This window comes from Lissotriton helveticus, chromosome 8 (genome assembly GCF_964261635.1).
Source record: "Lissotriton helveticus chromosome 8, aLisHel1.1, whole genome shotgun sequence".
Classification (NCBI taxonomy): Eukaryota; Metazoa; Chordata; class Amphibia; order Caudata; family Salamandridae; genus Lissotriton; species Lissotriton helveticus.
Genome location: NC_136069.1, coordinates 1,591,172,346 through 1,591,196,023, shown reverse-complemented (window position 1 = coordinate 1,591,196,023; position 23,678 = coordinate 1,591,172,346). Strand labels below are relative to the sequence as shown.

The window sequence follows — 23,678 nt, the reverse complement described above, 5'->3', positions numbered from 1 at the left end:
GGGAGGAAAGGAGAGCAGGCATCTTCAGCTACCTCCAGGCATTTAGGACAGATGGTATAGTCTGTAGAAGATCTTTTTTGGTTTTTAATTTTGTTTTAGTTTTCTATAGCGCAAACTTGACCTGAATATATCCGGTATCAGAGCGCTTTACATGAGCACCAGTTTCGTTACAGATGGACACATTCATTTTTGGTAGGCACGGGGAGTTTAAGTAATTTTCCCAGAATCATAAGATGTTGTTGCAGAGACTCTAACCCAGTTCCCCCAGCTTCTAGGTTGACCGCTCTAGCCGTAAGGCCACATCCTTGTCCTTCTTCCTTCTTATAAGACATTTTTCCGTGAGGGGAGGTTAATCCATCATTGTGTGCCACCCACTTTGTTCATATTTTACCATGTCTCTTCAGCACAAGCCCACTCACCCTTCATTTCTTTTGACTCCTATGGAGACTTGAGGCTTTTTGCAGAAGGTAGGGTTCTCAACCTGCAGACGCTTTCTGTCTGGGAACCGTGCAATAAAGGTATACAAACTGTGATAGTGTGACAGGTCAGCCAGCTTTATGGCCTAAGTGACATTAGAATGAATTGTTTGACTTTTTATATTCAAGGAAATACTAATGGGTTAACTTTCATCGCACAGTAGACAGGTCAGCTTGGAGGTTGGAAGGATGGTGAATCCGTACGCATGATCAAAGAAGGTCCAGCATGGTCTAAAAAGAGTCGGTAAAGGTGGGAAGGAAATGTAGACCTGTGGTCTTCGGGAGTTGGATAATAAAATCTCGAATGATGAAGTGGACCGGTTGATGCGGGATATATTAAACGAGTTAATGAGGAACATGCAAACATTAGAATACATTAGAAATGGTAGGGCATTGCTTCAGCTAATTAACCGTCAGAGCTGGTGCACTCTAATGGATTGTGACGATGCTCAACACATTGTCAGACCGGTTCATGATGCACTGACCTCGCTAACCAACCTCAGTGAATGCTGATATTACATCATTCCTATAAGAGTGAAATTTTCTTCAACTCATTGTCCTCGAACCATGTTCTTTATTTAGGTCTCTCTGACCACTCCGATCCAGCAGTCTCTTGCTGCTGGAGACTCCGAAGCTCAAACTTTCTCTTGCAAGAAGTTGCGCCCTACGCCAACTAGGCGTGCAACTCTAGAGCAATCCACTTCTCAATTTGAGAAACGCGCCAAACCACCTTCCTTTCCTCTTTTTTGCTAAACATATTGCTGCCTAGTCCTTTACTATTCTTGCCCCTCTTATTATTTTATTTTTAGTCCTGTACTGTAGTGCTGTAGGAGGAAAAAACACTTTATAAATAAATAAATTACTCTGGAAGAATAAGAGATGTATTCTATCAGTGCAACTTTGCAATGTGTAGGTTAGGTTTGTAGGTGATGCAGGCGCAGGACTGTAGTTGTAAATGCAGACCTGTCCGATTAAGATTCGTTTTACCTAGGATACATTGATGGTTTGCACCATTCCATCCAATGTTCCCTCTGCATGAGAGAATGTGTCTAAATGGCCATGAATCCTTGTGGTCCTGATATTGGCCTTTCAAAACCCAAACATAATTAGAGTTACCTGAAATCTGAAATCTCCTTGAAATTGATTGGAATCCCGGTTGCAGATGCAATAAATATATCGCAATAGATTGTGATTAATTATGGATGCATGGTTCTGGTCCTCGCCACTATGTCTTCCTTGGAATTTCTTTTCCAAGGTAGACTATCAGCAAAACATTCTTCAAAGATCCTGAGCCAAATGAATCCTGATACACATCTCCATTTGTCAAAGAAAAACCACGTTCTCATGCATACTTGAAGTCTGAACATGTTTATTAAGCAACATTGAACCATCGCCGAAATCATGATATTGAGAGACTAAGGTTCCCCCTTGCACCTGTGAGCATCTAGTGGTTAACGTCTCCCCCAATATATGTAGTTTTTAGAGACTTTTCTATTCAGGCGCCAATAGAACACATGACCGAAATCAAAACAGTTAGATCATTGCAGGTGAACAGCGTTCTCATGAGATGGGTGCCAGTGACCTTCCGAAAAGGAATGATAGAATTGTTTGTGCTTTGTATCATGGTGCTCCGCACTGTTCTCGCCCATCTCTTTTCTAGTGGTTATTCTACAAGACTCATTCCTCGGTGTGCTACTATTCTCGCTCAATACCTTCTCCTGAGGGTGTATCCTCTCCTCTAGGCTGGTGACACCCAGAGCTTTTTACCCTTCCCCTCTCTTGCACCCCACCTCCAGCCTAAAAACTCTACCTGCCTCGCTATAAAACACTGGACAACTGTATGGTCTCTAAGGCTCAACAAAACAAAAATATCTATTTTAGGCCCTCTTCCAACCCATCTCCTTTGTCTCCACTAATCTAATTTCCATCTGACGCCCTTACTCCTTTCCTTTTTGCTAAAATCCTAGAGTGATTTTCAAGGCTAAATGTATTCTCCACTCCTTCGACTGCCGCCAGGTATCGGCTACTTAGTATTAGAAAAATGTCTTTCCTTTCATTCCCTAAAACACAGTGCATCATAAATACACCTGTAATGAGTGAACTATATCACTGTAACTGTCTGCTTGTACTCATTGCAAAGTCTGCCTTCTGTTCCCTTGAAATGGTCATTCATTTTTAGTTCGAGTGTGAGTCCGCGCGTATGCGCTGATCTACGAGACTTGTTGTGGTGGAGTATGTAAGAGAAGCCCCGCCCACATTTTTCATTGGCTTGTGTCATTGTCCTTCATAAAAGCTGGCTTGTGAATTGTTGTTAGGGTTGTTAGTCTCTCCTTGGTACCGCCTTGTATGCATTTGTAAACACCCATGGCGTCTGGCCCATTTACTACGGATGCGACACGGCATGTCTTAAGTTTGTAAGCACTCTTTTCTTTAATGTGTTTCTCCTACTGTGGACACGACGTGCTTTCCTCGCCATGCCTGCTTTCACTTCCAAGCAGGTCCAGACTATGGCGGCCGCTTCTTTGAAGTGAAATAGGTCTCGTATTTACAAGAGTTTGAGCTATTGCCATTGTAAATGACAATAGCTTAAACTCTCGTAAATGCGAGATCTATTGTATTGCAAAAGCTTGTTAAATCTGCAGACTGGGTTCCCTTCCATGGAGTCCACCAAGCAACTCACTCCTTTGTGTTGGTGATCCACCCAAACTATTTAACTGTTATGTATATTATGTTATGTTAGTAATTTTATAGAGCACAACAAATACCCTGAAGTGTGTCCTGGCGCTAAAACAACCAACAAAGGTATGGCTACAGGCAGAGCTTGAAGCGATTAAAAATATGTTGTTGTAACAAAGATCCTTCTTCTCAAAAAAGATATACTGAAAGCTACTCAACACCAAAAAGGCACATTTTAGAGCTTTCCTGAGTTAAAATAGAGGGGGGATTTTCTGTAGATGACCAGGAAGCCGTGCTGCCTGTTTAGGCTGTGCCGCTTTGCTTGCCTTGTTCCTTTGTAAATTGTTCCACCATTTGATGTTTCTGTTATTGTCTGTATACTTATCCTCGCAAAAATATAAACCACTGATCTCAACTGCTCTGCGCGTAAATCATGATGGAACCCCAGGAAGCAGCTCTGAAACTTCTAAAGATTATTCTCATGTATACAGTGGAGTCAATAATGTATGCTGTTTTACTGGGCCCTGCTCCATGTACTTGATAATGCCCTTTTATCCAGTTATCTGCAAAGACCGCCATTTTGACTGCATATCCAGGAAGTTAGAATTCTGAATCTTTTCTGAGACAGATATGGTTGTCGTGCATTCAGATAGTGACAAATCGCCAGTCTTGTTTTTGACCAGTAGTCCTGCTACCACTTTCTAGTCACGCCCTTGTGCATACAGGATCCCCGCCCAGCTTGGGCATCCAGTTGAACGCTAGTGAGGGTGTAGTAAAGACGGTCCACACGTGGTAGAATTCAGGAACCTTTATTCAGTTCAATTTAACACAAGGTGCTCCCAGCTTGACAGGATCGTTCACAAGAACATTCTACTGCTGCCTTCAAATGACAGCACGGGCCATACCAAGTGGGAGAGAAGCGGGAGGGGTGACAAGGGGGAAGAGGGCGGAACCAAGTGCAAAGTTACAACACATCATCCTCCCTAGGGAGACAAGGAGGGAACAGACAGGGGGCAGCTGAGAAGGGGAGCGGAGTGGGGAGGAGGAAGGGGTGGAGAAAAGGGAGAGATGACGGGAGAAGGTAAGAGAGAGAAAAACGATAGAGCATGGAGGGAAAAGATAACTGCAACTGCGCTAACAGGAAACGCAGAGGGTCCTAGACAAAAGTCCAAAGTCCCGGTGAGAACCTGGGACATAAAGAAGAAAGAACCCAAGGCCTCTACCAAGCTGGCAGAGGACCATTGTAAACGAGATAAACTGTCTCTGTACGGGCGGGGCGGAGAAATACAGGAACAGGAGGGTGGTGACCTGAAACTATAAAAGTCCCCTTATCCCCCGGTTGTATCAGACAAAGGAGAGTAAAGCAAGGGCTAGACTCCTCAACTTCCCGTCCACCCTGAACCCCTAAATACTTATACAGAGACTAAGAGACGTCATGCTCCTAATTATACGAGTGTCAGGGCTCAGAGAAATAATGTAGACACTGGTAAGAAATCACTATCCCCTAGTCATGGCCTACGGGGCCAACACTACAGACTTATAATTCTACAAAGTAAAATGTCTCATGTGGTATAACTGTACACAAGGGTTATTAGTTCTGTGATGACCAACCCAAAGTCAAACCTCTAGTAGTTTTCAGCTCAGAATTACATAGGAGGTATTACTGTCAACAAGAGTTATTCGTTCTGTGATGGCCCACCCATTGTCCGGGCCTTAATCCAACTTGGAAGCACGGACTGCCCAGGCGGACACTGCAGGGTAAAATATTCCTAGCACTCCTGCTTTTCCGCTATGCCAGTCATCCACAAGTCAGTCCCAAGGTTTAGTTCTCTTGTGCTCCAGACTTCACTCCCTCGTATCATCACCTCCATCTCGGTGAGTATTAATAACTTTAAGTCCTTTTCCTTGGGTAGTTTCCTGGACCAGACCGCACTACGTCTCCGCCTTGTAACACCATGGCCCTCATACCCCTTTTCATCTTCGTTGTCTGGTCTAGGCCATGCTCCCACTTCAGACCTCTTTCCGTACTCAGCGCCTGAACTTCTGGATATGGGTTCATTCCTTGTAGCTTCATGCCATTCTCTCCCTAATTTGTGTCGAATGGGATTACCCTTTTCCTCCTTTCCACCTTTAGTGGGAGTTACCTTATATTTTCCTTTACTAACAAATTCATTTTCTTTTTTTCTAGCTTCTTCACCTTTTTCCTTCACAGATTCCTTGCTTATATTCCTTCTCCTTTCAAGTCCTTTATATGTACCATGTTTTACTTTGAGTTTGTCCATAACCATTTTTTTTTTCCATCCTTCTCTCCAAACAGTTCCTTTCCATGCCACCTGTCCCTTATATGGTGGTTCCCTTTCTTTTAACCATTCAAACCAGGCCATTGGTGTACTGTTGATTCCCACCAGGTCACTCCTGTGTTCATTGCTTTCTAGGAACCTTATCAATCTTAATTTCTTTTGTTCCACCCCTCTCAGATCGGAGGGTTCATTTACTGTGATGTAAATCGTTTTCCTAGTACATCTTTCCTTGTATATCAATTCCAACTCTTTCCCCCCTGATCGGTTATTGTCATCACCCATGTACGTTTTAAGGGATATATTAGTCTCTTTGAGTCCAAGTCCAAAAGCTTCAGCTAACTTGCTTTTCCTCAAACTCGTGCTCACCATAGAATCATATGACACAGAATCTGCGACAATATCAATTTCACTTCCTCCCAAGTTGATAGTACCCCCAGGGTTAAGTTTACTCAAGTTCATCCCCATTTTGTCGTTCTTTTCATCCCTGATACCTTCGTACCTTTGTGCATCACAAGACCTCACTTGCATATAATGATCCTCTGTATCTTCCACAACTTCTTCCCCGACATTCCTTCCGGCTCCCTCTTGGACCATTTTTCCAATGTTAATGTAGACTTCTTCCCCGCCTGCACTTAATCTATTCCACAATATTTCCACCTTATCATTGGGAAGTAATGGTTGTTCCTCATTTTCTATCATAGCTACCATATTACTTAAATGTTCCTTCCACTCTTCCATAGTCTTTGTGGTAACACCAGTCCTTTCAAAAAATGGCTCCGGTGGCGATAAGTTATACCTTTTGTTCATTTCCACGTTCATGTTGCTATTCAACCAGGTTAATATAACACAACCAGTAAGTATTTCTCGGTACTATGTAACTAGCGTTGCACCCAACAGGTGAAAACTGCAGGTAAGCTAAATTCACTTAATTTCACCCAGCACGATGACGTGGTTGCTCCGGAGCACGGTTATCATTCACCTAAAATAGCTTCAAGCCCCAACTCCTTGAATTATTCCCCTTTTCTTTGAAGTTTGAAAACCAATGCTTGTTTTCAGGAATTCCTAAGTTTTATTTTTCCTTTTTTTTTTTTCCTTCCTCTCAAATCTCCTCACGCAGCTTCACGCGCTAACTCAGTTCCGTTTTCCACACGGTAGCAGGGGTTTACTGCACTCCCTGTTCCTCTCAAATCTCCTCACGCAGCTTCAACGCACTGCCTCTGTTCTGTTTCACTCTCGGTAGCAGGGGTTAACTGCACTCCCTGTTCCTCTCAAATTTCCACACGCAGCTCCAACGCGCTGCCTCGGTTAATCATCAAACACGGTACCAGAGGTTCGCTACACTCTCTGTTCCTCTAAATCTCCTCACGCAGCTTCAACCCGCTGCCTCAGATCAGTTTCGGACGACTGTACCCTCTGCTCTGCTCCCCGCACCTCACACTGTTTCAAAGATTCACCACGATTCAGCGTTATACAACTTGGGTCCAGCCTTCTGGTAATCAATGTCTCGCTCTTGTTCAGTTAAAGTCTCAAGGGGAAAACGTCAGCTATGATACTAATTATGCGCAGCTTTTAATGTAAATATTCAATGAGCCTCGCCCTCGCGCTGCGCGTTGTAATGTTGAATACTCACAGTCTCTTTACACCCCCATAAGTTTTGATACCAATTATGCACCTTTTTTTTTATTATAATTTTCCCATGAGCATTGACCTCACGCTGCTTATAACTGTTGAAAACTCAAAGGCTCTTTATCACCACACACTCTACTATGCGCCTGGCTGCTTCTGTTATTGTCTATTTTCCAATAAAATCAGCCTCAGAAATCTTTAAGTTCACCCTAGGGTAGCTCCCTCTCACGCTCAGCTGTGCCTCACCAAAATTCAAGATGCCGTTTCCGAGCTCCCTGCTCGGCTCACTTCTCCTCCTCCCAGCCACTATGACTCACCAATAAGCCTTTAGTAGATACACGAGTGCGTGAGATCTCGGTCTTCTCCTTCCCTTCAAACGACACTCTAAGACGCTGCTTTGCTGCTATGGCGTAGTTGAATTCCTACACACCGCACTGAGGAGAGTTACACATCTTTCCTCCCGGCATTTTACACCACCAAGGGAAACCGCCACTGAATTGTGCCTCACTTCCCCTTACCCCGGTTGAAATGACCTGCGCTGAACTGTTCTCACTGGAGATTTTCACATGCTCCTATGCTTAAAATGGCTACCAGGTGGCAGTGCCTCTCCAAATAGGAATCCGGTTAGCGCTGTAGATTTGAGGTGGTTTTAATCAAATGTGACGGAGCTTTGGCAGCACTCAGAACAACTGAGGAGATTTACAATTCAAACGATGATCGCGCTGATTCTCCTCAATGACACTTGCGGGGACAAAGAACCTTGGTACGCTTGCCTCGCTCACTTTTCAACTCAGTCTCCAAGGCTCAACTTATATAGTTCAAACACGACGTCCACGATTCCAAATGCGTTCCCCGCTCCGCTCAGCTCTCCTCACTGAGCTGAAACTGCTCACCTCACGAACTCTCGCCTCTTCCAGCGCTCATATACTTGGGTCTTTCTCTTCTCAACATTTCATATTCTCACAGACTGCCCAAGTTAAATCATCAATTTATTTCATCATGTTTTCTTATTCCTCAACAGAGATTAAAATTCGTTCCCTGTTCTTCTTTATTCTCTTCACTCAGATTAAAGTGCTCACCTCACCGACTTGCGCTTCTTTCAATGTTCCTCAACGTGGGTCTTACTTCACTTGAATTTCTCCCATTCCTTAGAACGCCCAAGATACATCATAAATTCGTTTCCTCATATTTTCCTTGTCCAAGCTCATATCACTCCAGGGGAGAGACACCCAACTGACCCTGGCTCAGCTCCGTTTCCTTCGTCGCCAAAATTGTAGTAAAGACGGTCCACACGTGGTAGAATTCAGGAACCTTTATTCAGTTCAATTTAACACAAGGTGCTCCCAGCTTGACAGGATCGTTCACAAGAACATTCTACTGCTGCCTTCAAATGACAGCACGGGCCATACCAAGTGGGAGAGAAGCGGGAGGGGTGACAAGGGGGAAGAGGGCGGAACCAAGTGCAAAGTTACAACAGAGGGCTTTTGCAGTCGCATCTAGTATGCATTTTGGAACCTTCAGGGGACTTTAAGAGCAAGGCTGAGGGAAACCAAAGGCTGGTTCCTGCACAGAGTCCTGTCTCCAGACTGCTGCAGTCCACTGCTGCTAGGTGACGGCCATGCCCCTAATGGTGTTTTCTATGGCCGCCGCTAATGAAACAACAACAAAGACACAGGACAGTTTGTTGGCTGGTTTTTTTGTGCTCTGTGTTTCTGGTACTGTGATTTGTCAATGATTCCACCAGTCAGAATGCAAAATATGATCTGTTCCTCACTTGTACTTCTTGCGGTGGTCAGGTTATCGAGATAAGTGCTTACGCTGTACAGGGGTTGCATTTATTTTAATTATATGTACATTTATTTTATGTAGATATCCAGGAAGACCGGCATGGATCCGGTGTTGCGTGACCTTTCTTGGACATCTAGCTAATTTAATTCTCAGCTCTAGTTTATATAAGACCAGTCTTGCTCAGATACTTGTGTTAAAATGATTACGCTTTGAGTGAGCTATCACTTTCCAGGTTCCTCTGCACCCGTCGCGCTATCCTTCCCACACTGGTGACTGTGGATTTTACATGTGTTTTATTCCCAAGCCCCCTGTTTAAGGCTCTCCTTTTTCTCTCTGCCCCTTCCAGTGTAGGATGGAGTGCAAGGACATCGCAGCGGAAGACCTCTATGATGTGCTGCACGACGTGGAGTACCGGAAGAAGTGGGACACCAATGTCATCGAGACCTTTGATATAGGCAAGCTGACGGTCAACGCCGACATCGGATACTACGCCTGTGAGTTGTGGCTTCTTTTTGTCTTTGTGTCTGTGGACGGATAGGGAGAGTGTGTACAAACATCGAGGAAATGTTGAAGATGAATATTGTAGCAATTCAATAGTGCATCAGAGGAAGGCTGTGTTTGGATGTAGGGTCTGGGTGGAACCTTCTCAATGTAAAATATGGCTGCCACTTCTTTGGGCATTTAGTGCAATCATCCGGAAACTAAAGCTTGGATCAGCAGGGTTAGACGTGGTGGCTTAGATCTATCAGGGATTGCAGCAGAGTTGTATGCTCTGTATTTGACTCATACTTCTAATGTTTCTTCAACAAAATTTGCAAATCCCTAATCAATAGGTTTACCAAGTGGCATGGACAGAAACAGCCAGTCCAAAAGTGTCTGGGCTTGGCAAAGTTCATGATCACACCCTTGCCATCTTCCTTAGCTTTTTGAAACTGTCCGTCATGGGGTGGATGGTACCTTTATCCATACACTATGGGAATGCACAGAAATTCAGGAGTATTGGGGGAGGATTGTGGGTGAGCTCAACAATATCCTTGACCTTCAACTTGAAATGGAGCCAAAATACCTTCTTTTAGGTATTTCAACAGAGGTAGATATCCCTAGACGAAAACTACTCTTAGCCAACTTGGGATTGGTGGTGGCCAAACGGGACATAGCGAAGCACTGGGGGGCACAGCAAGTACCCACACTTAAAGAATGGAGGACATGCCTAGACTTGTACATGGTGGCAGAGCACGTGACATATAAAGCTAGGGGCTGCCCTCGGAAATTCAAGAAGATATGGGCGCCTTGGATGAGGTATTATGAATTAGAATTGGAAGGGGTAACAGAGGGTGGGGGAACACCGTCACGAGGAATGGAGGAAGACCCTGGACTGTTGTATCCTATGTTCCTATTGACGCCACACAGAAAGTTCGTAACCTTAGACTATGCTCTATACAAGACTTATTATTTTGTGTCGCTCAATGTACTGCCTTGCAATGGACATTTACTGTGAACATATACCTGATGAAACTACAATGGATTATCCAATATTGCCTGTCAAATATTTATGCTTTGTTTTCTATGTTATTTTTCGATTAGAACAAAATAAAATAAAAATATTTCAACAAAAAAGAAAACGAAACTGTCCCCTCCACTGGGCAGTTTTGATTGCTTTTCCCTAAGGAGTGAATGTCTGCATCAAATGGATACCTGAATGTTGATGATCCTACAGGCAGTCGCCTGCCTAGTCAACAATCGTTGAATATGCGCTCTCCTCACTCTAACTTTGACCCTATCCTATGAGAACTCTAAATTTTGAAAACAAGGTTGCCTTGTAGAAAATCCTTTCAGCTCTGTCCGTCTCCGCACCACATGCTGCACGACTCTTGCGTGCCTTGAGATGCGAGAACCCCAAAGAACAGACATGATGACAGACCAACTTCATCGAAGCACTCAAGGTCCATGAACGTCAATTCACCCAAATGCCTGGGGTAGGAAGTGACTTCACACACCATTTGACCTTTACTTTCACTCACACACACATGCTTACACATACACACACACTCACACACTCTCTCTCACATAAACACACTTTAACCCACAAGCATACACACAACATACATTTAAAAGCATTTTTTACTTACCTCAGCTGTCAGGGAGAATCATATTCCAGCTAATTGTACTCCGTTTTTTATTATGCAAATACTGAATACGATAATATAATATTATTCACTCTAGTGTCATTAAAAAATTACCATACAACAGGGAAACTGGAACCCCAAACAAGGTACATAAGGACAAGTTTCCCCTGTCTTCCACTGATTTTGCCACCTCTGAAGCCAGGGACCGCAAGGGGCAAGCCAGGGGTTGCAGCTGCGACCCCTGGTAATCCCTACATGACGTCCATGCCAGCATCTGGAGTACAGAGACATTTTAAGGCATGGGCAAAGTGGGCTCTGGCCCATGCCCCATCCCTTGAGGGGGCGCCCATATACACAGCTCTGTTCTGTAGAGAGTCTTGCCCTGATAACCTTGAATCATTCTTACGTTTTAAATTCGTTTTCCTTTAATTTTTTTTTATTGTAGATGTGAGTCTGCAATATTCTATATTCTATTTTATAGAGAAGTTTTGTGGTTATGTTTCAAGCAACATCCATAAAAAAGTCTCTTTTAGATCAAAACAGGTCTTCAGGTATGAGAAACGAGAGTGCGTCACACAGATAATTTGTGGGAATGGACGAGTGTGCCTGTGCAATATCAGTGACCTGGCCAAAGAGGGCATGAAAGAGCTCAAATTGGATCATATATTTAAAGCTGTTATGGAAAGGGGCCCCAAAATACGTTTGGCCCAGGGCCCCCCAAATCCTTATGATGTCCCTGATTGATAAACAAGTCGATCGCAAGCTACCAGTAGCTCCCAGGCTACCTCTCAGTCGCTCACACATTATAATCCCCTGTGAACTGGTTTGAAAATATGCAGACCCCCACCGACTAAAGCAGCACTTTTAAACAATCTGCCCATTCTGTGAAGCCTTGGAAGACAATGCAGGCTAACCGCTTATGAAAACTCATTCTTTACTAGTTTCTGTTTTTTCCTTTAGTGTCGCCTCTGTCCCTCTTTCTTTTTCCTCTATTATTTTTTTTCTTTTTTTTCGCTTTCTGTTTCATCCCCTAATTCATTCTTCTATATATTTCTCTTACTCTACTTCCTTCTGTTCTCTCCTTTCTTCCTCAACTTCTCTAATTGTCCTTTTTCCTGTCCTTGCTGTTTTCTTTTTCTTTCGTTTCACTTTAATTCACTTCCTTTATTTCTCTTTTCTCTCCTTTCATTTTCTCTTTTTCCAACTCCTCCTTCTGTTTTCTTTTTTTTCCATGTACTGTCTTTCTTTTTCTATCTGCAATTCGCTTTCCTCTACCGTGATTTATTTTCTTCTTTAGCTCCTTTTCTTTTCACCGTTTTTCTTTCTCCTGCTTTCTTCCTTTCTTTCTTTGTGTTTTGCATTTTCTTTTTCCCCTTCTCTTCTTTCTTTTCAGTTTTGTTCTTCATTTTTCTATCTCCTTTTTTAAGCACACTCTTCACCTCCTTTCTTTCTATATGTTCTTTTTTCATTTCTTCTCTCCTTCCTATCATTCTTTCTCTGAATATTTCTTCTTTATTTTCTTCCTTTCATTCTTGACTCACTTTCTTCCCTCATAACAGTTTTCTTTCTTTTTCTCTCATTCTTTCTCTCTTCCTTTCCCCTTTTGTCTCTCTTTCTCTCTCACATACTTTCTCTTTCTCTCAGTCAAGAGCAAAGCGACACATTTATTCCTTGAAGATTTGAGGTAAACCTTTTCGGATATACGTCTTGTGCTTTTAATTCTTTTTGCTCAGTAGGCAGGACTGGCATTCTTCAGTGGCATTAATCAAGTTACTTGGCCCATGTGTGCCCTTACAGAATCCTATATTAAGCAGAGCTCAGAATTGGTTTCAGTGATTAGAAGTAGCTCTCATCATGAGAAAGGTTGGAGACTCCTCATCGAGAGGAAACTCCTCTATCTGGGTCTGGACTACCAGAAGGGGGCTTGGGTGGATTATTGATGCCACTGGCCACAGAACAATCATGAAAAGGGTAAATATGACCATCTCTCTACAACTTGATGAACAGTTGTGTACCGAACACCATTGGGCACCTCACATGGCTTTCCCTTGCCACACATACCGATTGGCTCATTGCAACAAGGCAATTCATGGCGAAGGTTCTACTCCCAGGTCATCTGCCACCCAGTAACGGGCTGATGTACGTCAAGCGGGAGGTTGTATTTTGCAAATGAAGCAAGGATAGGTCGGTAAGAACTTGGACTAGTGTGGTGATGTTGCAGGCGTTCTTTCTTCGGGGGCTTAGCCTGCAACAGCAGTGCAGGCAGTACTGAATTTGTAAATGAATAATAAGTACCAGGGCCCGCAGCAGGAGGCCACTGCAGCTTGCACCACACACTGCTCCTGCCTTGCTGCCAATGAGAGTGACAACACAACTACTGACCATCACACTCCTACAAGTGTGACATTTTGGAATATTCCAGGCCCTCAGAGCTATAAGGATGGCTTGGGCGGCAGGCAGTCGTCATTTTTAATGCATATTGAATTATTAATTGGCTTTTGTGGTCATCTCTAAATTAGCCAGACAGTGCCACCTTGTGGCAGTCTGTGCCAGCGCTTGTGTTGACAATTAAGTACCAGTGATGAGCAGCAGAATCCACCGGCTCAAATTAAGCATGGAGTGCAGGCCTGGCACAGACTTGAAGGAACCCACAGTAACTGGGGAAGTGGTCTGTACAAGTGGAGGCCCTTGGGTAGGGTGACCAGGTGTCTGAGATTTGCCAAGACGGTCACGGTTTTTCACGAGCTGTCCCAGCAGTTTTCAGGAAATTTAACTCATGTCCCGGTTTTTAGAGAGAGTCGACTGAAAACGGCGGTAGGTGCTTTTTATGTTTTACAAAGCAGGGATAGTTAGCAATTGTTTCAAGAAAGCAATTTAATTTACAGGCAAGCTACTGGGTTTAAACATTGTATTTTGTGTATGTTCTAACTGCCTGTTCTGTAATTCTCTGATGAGGAGCGCTGTCATTCTGTGTGCTGGCTTGAAGTAAAATTGTAGTCCTTCTATTTTTGTGAAATGTCCTGGTTTTTGGCTTTAAAATTCTGGTCACCGTACTCTTGGGACACAAACCCAGAGTGGGTAAAACTGTGGGTAGCTAAAGGCAGCCCTGGAAAATGTGTTCATGCCAAGCCCCTAGTGTTCTGAGTTGGTGTTGCATGTGCATCTGACTGCCTCCTGGAGGATTCAGGGGGTGGTACAGGTGTTTACAAGAAAATTGTAAGTGTGTTCCCTGAGGGCTGTTTGCCAGGCTGGATAGCGGATGATCGCTCCATTGAGTGTGTCCCATAGTTCAGCCCGGTATATTCGCAGTAAACATAGCTGTCTGGTCACCATACTTATGATCGTCCCCTAAGCCCCTCCCCTAACCTCAGCAAATCAGAAACAGACACTAAGAGAAAGACCTACCCTATTGGTAACAATTTGCATCATATGAAATGTAATTATATGTTCTAATCTTTTCACGTAGGGAAGTGCCCGAAGCCTTTGAAGAACAGAGACGTCATCACGCTGCGGTCCTGGTTACCAATGGGATTGGATTACATCATTATGAACTACTCCGTCAAACATGCGGTCAGTGTCAATGTATTGTGAAATTTACCCTGTTCTTCATGACTCACAATATTTGAAAGATCAAAATTCTGGGTTCTTCAAGGCACATATTCCGATTCCATAAGGAATTAATTGGTAGGGGTGGGCAGAATTTGCGTAATTGTGTTACACAAATCTCCGCGAACACGCAAAAATTCCGCAAACATGCGGAATTACATGTTTGCGATGCTTTTTTCCTGATCGCGAAAAAGCAAAAAATTTCACGAAGTCGCGGAACTCAGAAGTTTGGGCAATTTCGCATTCTCCGCGGAGCACGAAATTAACCAAATTCTGCAAATTCCACAAGCGGAACAGAATTTACCGCCCAGGCCTATTAATTTGCACACTTCAGATTTTTTTTTTTTTAGGAATCTGCCCAAAACATTCCCACAAAATGAATATATTTTTTCTCCTATGAGGTATTTATTCCCCTAAAGAAGGAGGGACAGCCCACACAAAACACAGACAGAGGGATGCTCGTTTATTTCTTTGATATTTCCTCTGTTCAACAAATTGATTTTCTTTCACAACCCGGTTTTACATTCTGAGCTCCAAGGAGGCTTTCAGAAAGGTATATCCTCAGAGTGATGTAGGACTGTTCCGTGCTAGTACGTGCCACAGGCAGCCAGTTACACAATCCTAAACCTTCTGAGACACCTTGCAGAACAGAGCTTCACTTGAAGAGCTGCTGGAAATAAACCATTGGATCCATGGGGAAGGAAGTTGTTATGCATGTTCTTGCAGGCAGCTCAAAGTGGAACTTGTGTCAAAATGAAAATTGTTTCCGGGGGCTCGATCGACGTTAATGGTATTACAAGGCCGCCTTTCAGTTTTTTTGCATTCCAAATACATTTGTGTTGCAGGTCATTTTTAGAAACGTTGGTCGAGCTAAGGATTTCCTACATGTGATTTCTATGGGGTTTTTCTGAATCTCTTCTCCCAGTTTTCTCCTTTGTGATGGGGAAGCGTGTCATACAGCCAGACCCCCCTATTATTTCTTGTTCGGCATCCTGGTGCATCCCACTCAACTCCACCACTGATGGTGTCAGCAGTGGTAACATTCATAATAAGTGCAGTCTAGGGTATTTCCCATCCTGTGTTTGTGGCAGTGAAATGACTGATACCAGTCTAGTTGAACCTAAGTCCGCCTTCCCAACCAGTTCTCAGCCCATCTATAAACATTCCCAGGAATTCAAAAGTTGCATCCATTTAGAGACTGGGTACAGACTTTTAAAAGTTGCATCCAATGAGAGAATGGGTAAGGACATTCAAAAGTTGCATCCAGTTAGAGACTGGGTAAGAACAGTCAAAAGTTGCATCCAATGAGAGAATGGGTAAGGACATTCAAAACTTGTATCCAATTAGAGAATGGATAAAGACATTCAAAAGTTGCATCCAATTTGAGAATGGGTAAGGACATTCAAAAGTTGCATCCAATGAGAGAATGGGTAAGGACATTAAAAAGTTGTATCCAATTAGAGACTGGGTAAAGACATTCAAAAGTTGCATCCGATGAGAGAATGGGTAAGGACATTCAAAGGTTCTATCCAATTAGAGAATGGATAAAGACATTCAAAAGTTCCCTCCAATTAGAGAATGGGTAAGGACATTCAAAAGTTGTATCCAATTAGAGAATGGGTAAGAACATTCAACAATTTTATCCAATTAGAAAATGGGTAAGGACATTCAAAAGTTGCATCCAATTAGAGAATGGGTAAGGACATTCAAAAGTTGCATCCAATGAGAGAATGGGTAAGGACATTAAAAAGTTGCATCCAATGAGATAATGGGTAAGGACATTCAAAAGTTGCATCCAATTAGAGACTGGGTAAGAACAGTCAAAAGTTGCATCCAATGAGAGAATGGGTAAGGACATTCAATAGTTGTATCCAATTAGAGAATGGATAAAGACATTCAAAAGTTGCATCCAATTAGAGAATGGGTAAGGACATTCAAAACTTGTATCCAATTAGAGAATGGATAAAGACATTCAAAAGTTGCATCCAATTAGAGAATGGGTAAGGACATTCAAAAGTTGCATCCAATGAGAGAATGGGTAAGGACATTAAAAAGTTGTATCCAATTAGAGACTGGGTAAAGACATTCAAAAGTTGCATCCGATGAGAGAATGGGTAAGGACATTCAAAGGTTCTATCCAATTAGAGAATGGATAAAAACATTCAAAAGTTGCCTCCAATTAGAGAATGGGTAAGGACATTCAAAAGTTGTATCCAATTAGAGAATGGGTAAGAACATTCAACAATTTTATCCAATTGGAAAATGGGTAAGGACATTCAAAAGTTGCATCCAATTAGATAATGGGTAAGGACATTCAAAAGTTGCATCCAATTAGAGACTGGGTAAGAACAGTCAAAAGTTGCATCCAATGAGAGAATGGGTAAGGACATTCAATAGTTGTATCCAATTAGAGAATGGATAAAGACATTCAAAAGTTGCATCCAATTAGAGAATGGGTAAGGACATTCAAAACTTGTATCCAATTAGAGAATGGATAAAGACATTCAAAAGTTGCATCCAATTAGAGAATGGGTAAGGACATTCAAAAGTTGCATCCAATGAGAGAATGGGTAAGGACATTAAAAAGTTGTATCCAATTAGAGACTGGGTAAAGACATTCAAAAGTTGCATCAGATGAGAGAATGGGTAAGGACATTCAAAGGTTCTATCCAATTAGAGAATGGATAAAAACATTCAAAAGTTGCCTCCAATTAGAGAATGGGTAAGGACATTCAAAAGTTGTATCCAATTAGAGAATGGGTAAGAACATTCAACAATTTTATCCAATTAGAAAATGGGTAAGGACATTCAAAAGTTGCATCCAATTAGAGAATGGGTAAGGACATTCAAAAGTTGCATCCAATTAGAAATGGGTCGAAAGAAAGCAACACTTTTTTTTTTAACTCTAGAAGAATTTGTTTTCAGAGTTCTTAAGTTGAACCTAGAATTTAGCTAAGCAAAATGGCTAGCAATGTTCAAATAATGATCATTACTAAGATTGCTGCTTCAAATAATGGCTTGGTTCCTTTCCGATCTATGTTATTGAAGGATGTGCTTGAATAAACGGAGCACCCCAAAATCCAAGACAAAGTAGTTGCTATTCAGTTCGACATACCTGGGAAAGGCTAGTGACATATGTACACTATTGAGGGAAGCGCAGGATCGTTGTGCGATTCCGTACCGCTATTGTCCTAGAAGGGAGACGGGAAGATAAGAGGATATCCAGATAAGACATGGTAAAGATATATGTCCAGTACCGTAATTCTACGAGTTGCAGCTTCCAGGTGCTGTGCAAGTGCACATTATACCTGGTGCTGATGGAAATAGAGATGCAGGAGTCTCTCCAAGGTAGTCTGGACCAGCACAGAGCGCATGGGTAGATTGGCGAGTTCCACTCAGATCTTTCGCACAGCCATTCCTCCTGTATGAAAAAGCTTTCCGTACCACTTCGCTCACACCCGAGGATTGGCGGTGCCATGGATTTCAAGGGAGCTCCTGGTCTGCAAGGGACATCTGTAGTGTAGATGCATACCTCATCTTTTAATGATACTGAAGAGCTTTTAAGCTAATGTTTTAAATATTTGAAAAGGATGATTAGAAGCAACATAGCCTTAGGAAGTTGGTTTTGAATTATTTGGATGTGACGGTCTGTACATAAAATGTTAATCTAATAGCTGGGAAATTCCACAAACCTACAGATGGAAACACACTCCCCTCGGATTCTAGGCATCATCCAATTTCTCAAAAAAGACCTCCATATTCCAGATTTATTTGGGACTTTTTGCAATTTCAACAGTTGCGCAGTGATGCTCTATGGGTGTGGTCTATAGAAACCCAAGCTCCATGGGTATGGCCGGTGCTTTGTAAGGGGCTACAGAGCAGGTAAATGTGAGTATTTTGATCCAAATGGAACAGAAATTCCTTGAAAGGTTGTAGATGTAAAAGGAAATCTCCATAGCCAAAGAAAGGGCTCTCCCCCCAAAAAGACTAATGATGTTGCTCATGGCAACATACCTATATTAAAAAGAAAAGGTAACATAAATATGTTGTTTTCTTGAATTTCAAGGCTCTTCCTTCATTCAAACGTTGTCTAGGTGGGGTGCCAATCCCATGGTTTGTGCCACTTTTGCAGCACCATGAATCATTTGTTGAAATTTGAACTGGAATCTAATTAAGCTGTTTGCTACCTATTGCTTGCCATCAGGTTGCAGGACCTGTTTGACATTAAGGCCTCTCAAATAGGCCTGGGTGGAGTTTGAGCAGTTCCACTATAACTTCACGAAGTGACCAAAAAATGGTGCCACGCTACGTGTAGTTTCGCAAGCACCGGAGCACGTTACATCCCCAAATTTGTGCAGATTTTTAGCGCTTGGTGTTTGTCCCGCACTGTAAAATCAGCACGAACGGCACAAGAGGGCGGTGCTTGTTTCTGCTGCTCAAGAAAATTTTCTTCTGGAGCGGCAGCTTCCTCAGCAGGAACGGAAGGTTTCTCAACACAAGCGGTAGTGACCATCCGTGACTGCCTGCATTGGGAAATCTCGCCAGGAGCTGGTTAAGAATAAGATTTTCCACGCTCGCACTTGCCAATTTAACATTGGCCAGCGCAAGCGAGGCAAAAACTCTGCAATCAGTGGGAAAATCCCAGCAAGTAGAGCAGAATTTCACGCCCAGGCCTACTCTCAAAATGGCTGCCGCTAGATTTTGACAGCAACAACAGATGCCATCTCTGGTGAGGTGAAAGGTGAATGTTGAGAAGCAACAACGTTTTCCCAATCCACTCAAGTTACAACATTTTTTAAGATTGAACATGAAATGTTGCACCTATTGGTCTTGTGCTGTGAAGTTAATGGAAATGTGTTGTCCTTTTCACAGAAATACCCTCCAAGGAAAGATATGGTGAGGGCTGTGTCGATCCAGACCGGCTACTTGATCGAGAACAAAGGAGCCAAGAGTTGTGTCCTCACGTACCTGGCACAGGTAGACCCGAAAGGTAAGTGCATCAATTTTCAGTGCATTTCGTTGGTGTAATCGGATACACATGCAGTTAAGATAGTTATTTAATGTGTAAACTGGAATTCACATACACCAGGCTCTCTGGTGAATCTGCCAATGTTTATTGGCTTATACGTGGTGACCCACACCATCTCAGCATAACTCACCTTTCATATTGAGATGTCTCCACCCAACATGCTGTCCCTTCTACATACCCCAGTTTCTGATGTTCTGACCCTATACCAGACTTTAACTTAATAATGTACTCTTATGGATGTTTGTATTGGCATAAAACCTCAATGACTATCCATTGCTTGTACCTGGGGTGTACTGCAGTCTTTATGGCCCCCGCGACGTGGAAAGGTGAGGTGCAACACTTTCGGTTGCCTCACAGCTCTTCATGGGACCCCCATTCAGACCAAGGCCAATGAATATCTGTGAAAATTGGGAAACTGAGGAGCCCGCGTCACATTATGTGGGGGGAGGGGCATCGTTTCGCATTACGCTACTGCTTGCACGCCTAGTACTAGGCGAGTCTGAAAGGCCTGGCGTAGCCACAGAGGGCAGCACCAGTAACAGAATATAATTTATTGAAAGAATCCTATAAAAACAAGAATTTTCAGCGGTTGTTGAAGCGCATGATGAGCGACTTGTATAAAACGGTACGGCTGCGTTGTGTGTCAGTTGTAATCATTCACCGAATGGTCCATAGAGCAATTGTAGAAGATTTCATTCACAACCTGTTAGATAAACATGTCCGAATGTTGAGTGTCTCTATCAATACAATCAAGTTTTCCATTCTACTATTTTTTCAGATTTGGGTGTACTGCTTGTTTATCAGTATAAAGTATTTCTTGCACAGTAGCCCAAATATAAACAAGCATTGGAAAAACCAAAAGGTCTGGCCATGGCAAGCCTGTGTTTTTTTTCTATTTGCTTTTGAAAACATATGCAATGCACATTAAAAGTGTAAAAGTATGCAAAGAAAAACATACTGTCTTCTAAAGGTGGCATGAATGTCTACCAGCCCTGAAGTGGGTTACTTTGTAGACAGATGTGCACATGTGCAAGAACATAATGATGTCACTCAGTGAAGAAAGCCAATGGCTAAAGTTAGACTGACCTATTGACCCATATTTTAGGCCATGGCGGGCAAAAGTAAATGTGAATAGCGTTCGAAGAGACCAGTGGATGAAGGTGCTGACCGAAAGAGATATATCATTATTTGTTTTGGAAAACATGATAAGGGTGTCAAAACATTAAAGCTATCGCTACATCAGACCTAAAAATAAGAAGACACAAACAAAAAGGCATGCTTTCCAAGTTTTGGAGTACTATCTCTAATTATTGTGATGTGATGTAAATCTAAACTGAGAATCAGTAGGTATTGGTAAGGTTTCTTAGAAGGGAATACTCCTTTCTACTTTGGATTCTGTTTTTGGGAAACTCTACCAGGTGTAAACGTTTACTCTTGGTTTTTAATAATGGGCCTGCAGCTTTTCTGAATTCCTTCACTCAAGTAGTAGATTTATTTACAAAAGTGTTACATTTGATTCAAAATGTTATTTTATGTTTAAAGTATTTTTATTAGAAAGGTACAGTGGTAGAGGTAGACAGTCATACAAAGGGTCAGTGCTCGCGTCAGAGGCATCTCCGGAATGCAGTTCAAATGTCCCGGCCGCTGGGGCCGTCCAGCACCTGACCCAACAATTTGCAATATGCAGGAAACAAAGGCATAAAAGCCATACCTAAACCAATCGAACCCCCCATTAACCAACAAACCCCCCCCCACAGTCCCTCCCCCACTCCGTCCGGTGCCATGTAAAACCAAAGCCTTGGTGCAGTCTCGAGCACGCATCCTCTCCTCAGCACCACCCGCTAGTACACTCATTCAATCCACGCCAACAGCTCCTCACAACGGTGGCATAAGCCTCATGAGCCTCAGGTATCTAGGGCATGTTATTTCCTTGAATTCCGTGGACAGCAGTGTGTGAAAAGGCTGCCACAACTCCTCAAAGCCATCCACCTCCCCAGCTAACGTGAGAGAGAGCTTTTCCATCCCCAGAACATGCCACAGCCTGTGTAGCCACCCTGTTAAAGAAGGAACAGTGGGTGTGCGCCAGTGTATTAAAATATTCTGAACCGCTGAACCTAACATTATCGCAATCTGCCTCCCCCGTCTGGATTTCAAAGGATACATTAACCTATTAGGGAGGCCTAGCAGGGTATAAGCAGGAAATCTGGGCAGTTCAATCCCAAAGCACACATCAATCTCATCAAGTATCTCTGACCAGTACGCCTGTATAATTGGACAGTCCCACAGGATATGTGTTAGAGTGCCTTTCTGCCCACAGTCGCGCCAGCACCTATCATCAATCAGCCGGTTTATCTCGTGTAACCGCTCCGGAGTGCGGTACCAATAAGTAGAGACCTTGGTAAATGTTTCTGTGAGGCCTACATGGTAAGCTGAATGCCGCGCTCGGTATGATACGTGTTCCCATTCCTTATGACTAAGAGTCCTCCCTAATTCCCTGTGCCACCGCTCCCTGCCGGGGATATGGAAATGTGAGGGCGGACGCTGCAGCATCTTATACAGATCGGAGATTAGTTTCGCGTCTGAGGTGCGCGTCACTAACCATTTTTCATACGGCAACAGTTTCCTGTCCGCCGATCCCCTAACCTGTGGGTGAAGGGCCCAGTGCCTAACTTGCCAATATCTCATGCGGTCCGTTTCGTCCAACTGGAAATCGTCTTTCAGGCTTTGGAAGGGGACAATCCCGTCAGTCGTGTACATGTGGTATAGTGCCTTACAACCCTTCTCCCTCCAGCGCGAAAAGCCCCCAGGTTCTGTCCCCGGTGTGAAATCGGGATTGCTCACTATAGGTGTGAAAGGGGAGGGGAATGTGGTGAAGTCAAATACTCGATTGGTGGCGTCCCACACCCTTAACGGGACCCGTGTGATGTAAGAGGCATAGAGATTCGGGGGACGGTGCGATCGGCGGAGAAATGGTATGTCTTGCAGCGGGCGCCCGGCTACCGCCTGATCCTGAAAAAGCCAATGTTTGTCGGATTCCAGTCTGCTCCACTCCACCAGGTATCTCAATTGAGACGCCTGGAAGTATTTGCGCAAGTCCGGGACCCCCAATCCTCCCGATTCCGGCGCCAGAGTAGTAAGTGCGCGGCGCATTCGGGGGGCGCGGCCCTGCCACACAAATCGGGACACTTCAGTCTGCATCCGTTGAATCCACCCCTTGGGGGGCTGTAAGGGCAGAGCGCGAAACAGGTATAAAATTTGTGGTAAGACCGTCATCTTGACAGCTGCCACTCGCCCCAGCCAAGAAATGGTCCCCTTGTTCCACCTCCCCATTTCTTCCTTGACTTTCGTATACATCGCCTCGTAGTTGATGGTAATCGTTGCCTGCAGCGTGGGGGCCAGCGCGATCCCCAAGTATTGCACTTGGTCCCGCGACCAACGGAGGGGGAAGAGCCCCTGCAGCTCGTTCTTAGTCGCGGGTCGAAGGGAGACATCTAATGCAGTGGATTTCGCTACATTCATCTTGAAGCCCGCCACTCTCTCAAAAGCCTCGAGTTCGGCCATGCTAGCTGGTAATGACCGCCCTGGGTTCTCTAGCGCGAAAATCACATCGTCCGCATAAAGGCTGATCGCGTGGGAGTAACCCCCCATCCTAATGCCCGTCACATCCGGATTCCGTCGCACTCTCTGAGCGAAGGGCTCCATATAGAGCGCGAAGAGGAGAGGGGATAGAGGGCACCCCTGTCTTGTACCTCGCGCAATGTCGAAGCGCCCCGAACTGCAGCCATTCACCCGCACCACCGCGGACGGGAACTTATAACAATTAAACACCATGTTACGAAACTTCTCCCCCATCCCTAACCGTGCCATCACAGTCTCAAGGTAGGGCCAGTGTACACGGTCAAATGCTTTCTCGGCATCGACCGAAAGCAACATCCTCTCCCCCGGAATACGCGTAGCTTTTTCCAAAACGTGCACCAGTCTCTTCGTGTTATCAACTGTCTGTCTGCCCGGCACGAAGCCAGACTGGTCCGGTTCAATCAAGCCAGGGAGG

General features: G+C 43.8%; 1 protein-coding gene across 2 annotated transcripts in view; it reads left to right on the top strand.

Moving 5' to 3' along the window:
- STARD10 (StAR related lipid transfer domain containing 10) overlaps positions 1–23,678 on the top strand; it is a 344,653-nt gene that overhangs the window by 239,597 nt on the left and 81,378 nt on the right. For both annotated transcript variants that reach the window (XM_078658614.1, XM_078658615.1), the window contains 3 exons: positions 9,213–9,360; positions 14,459–14,562; positions 19,471–19,588. In XM_078658614.1, coding sequence (XP_078514740.1) covers positions 9,213–9,360; positions 14,459–14,562; positions 19,471–19,588 — 370 coding nt within the window. The remainder of the gene's footprint in view (positions 1–9,212; positions 9,361–14,458; positions 14,563–19,470; positions 19,589–23,678) is intronic.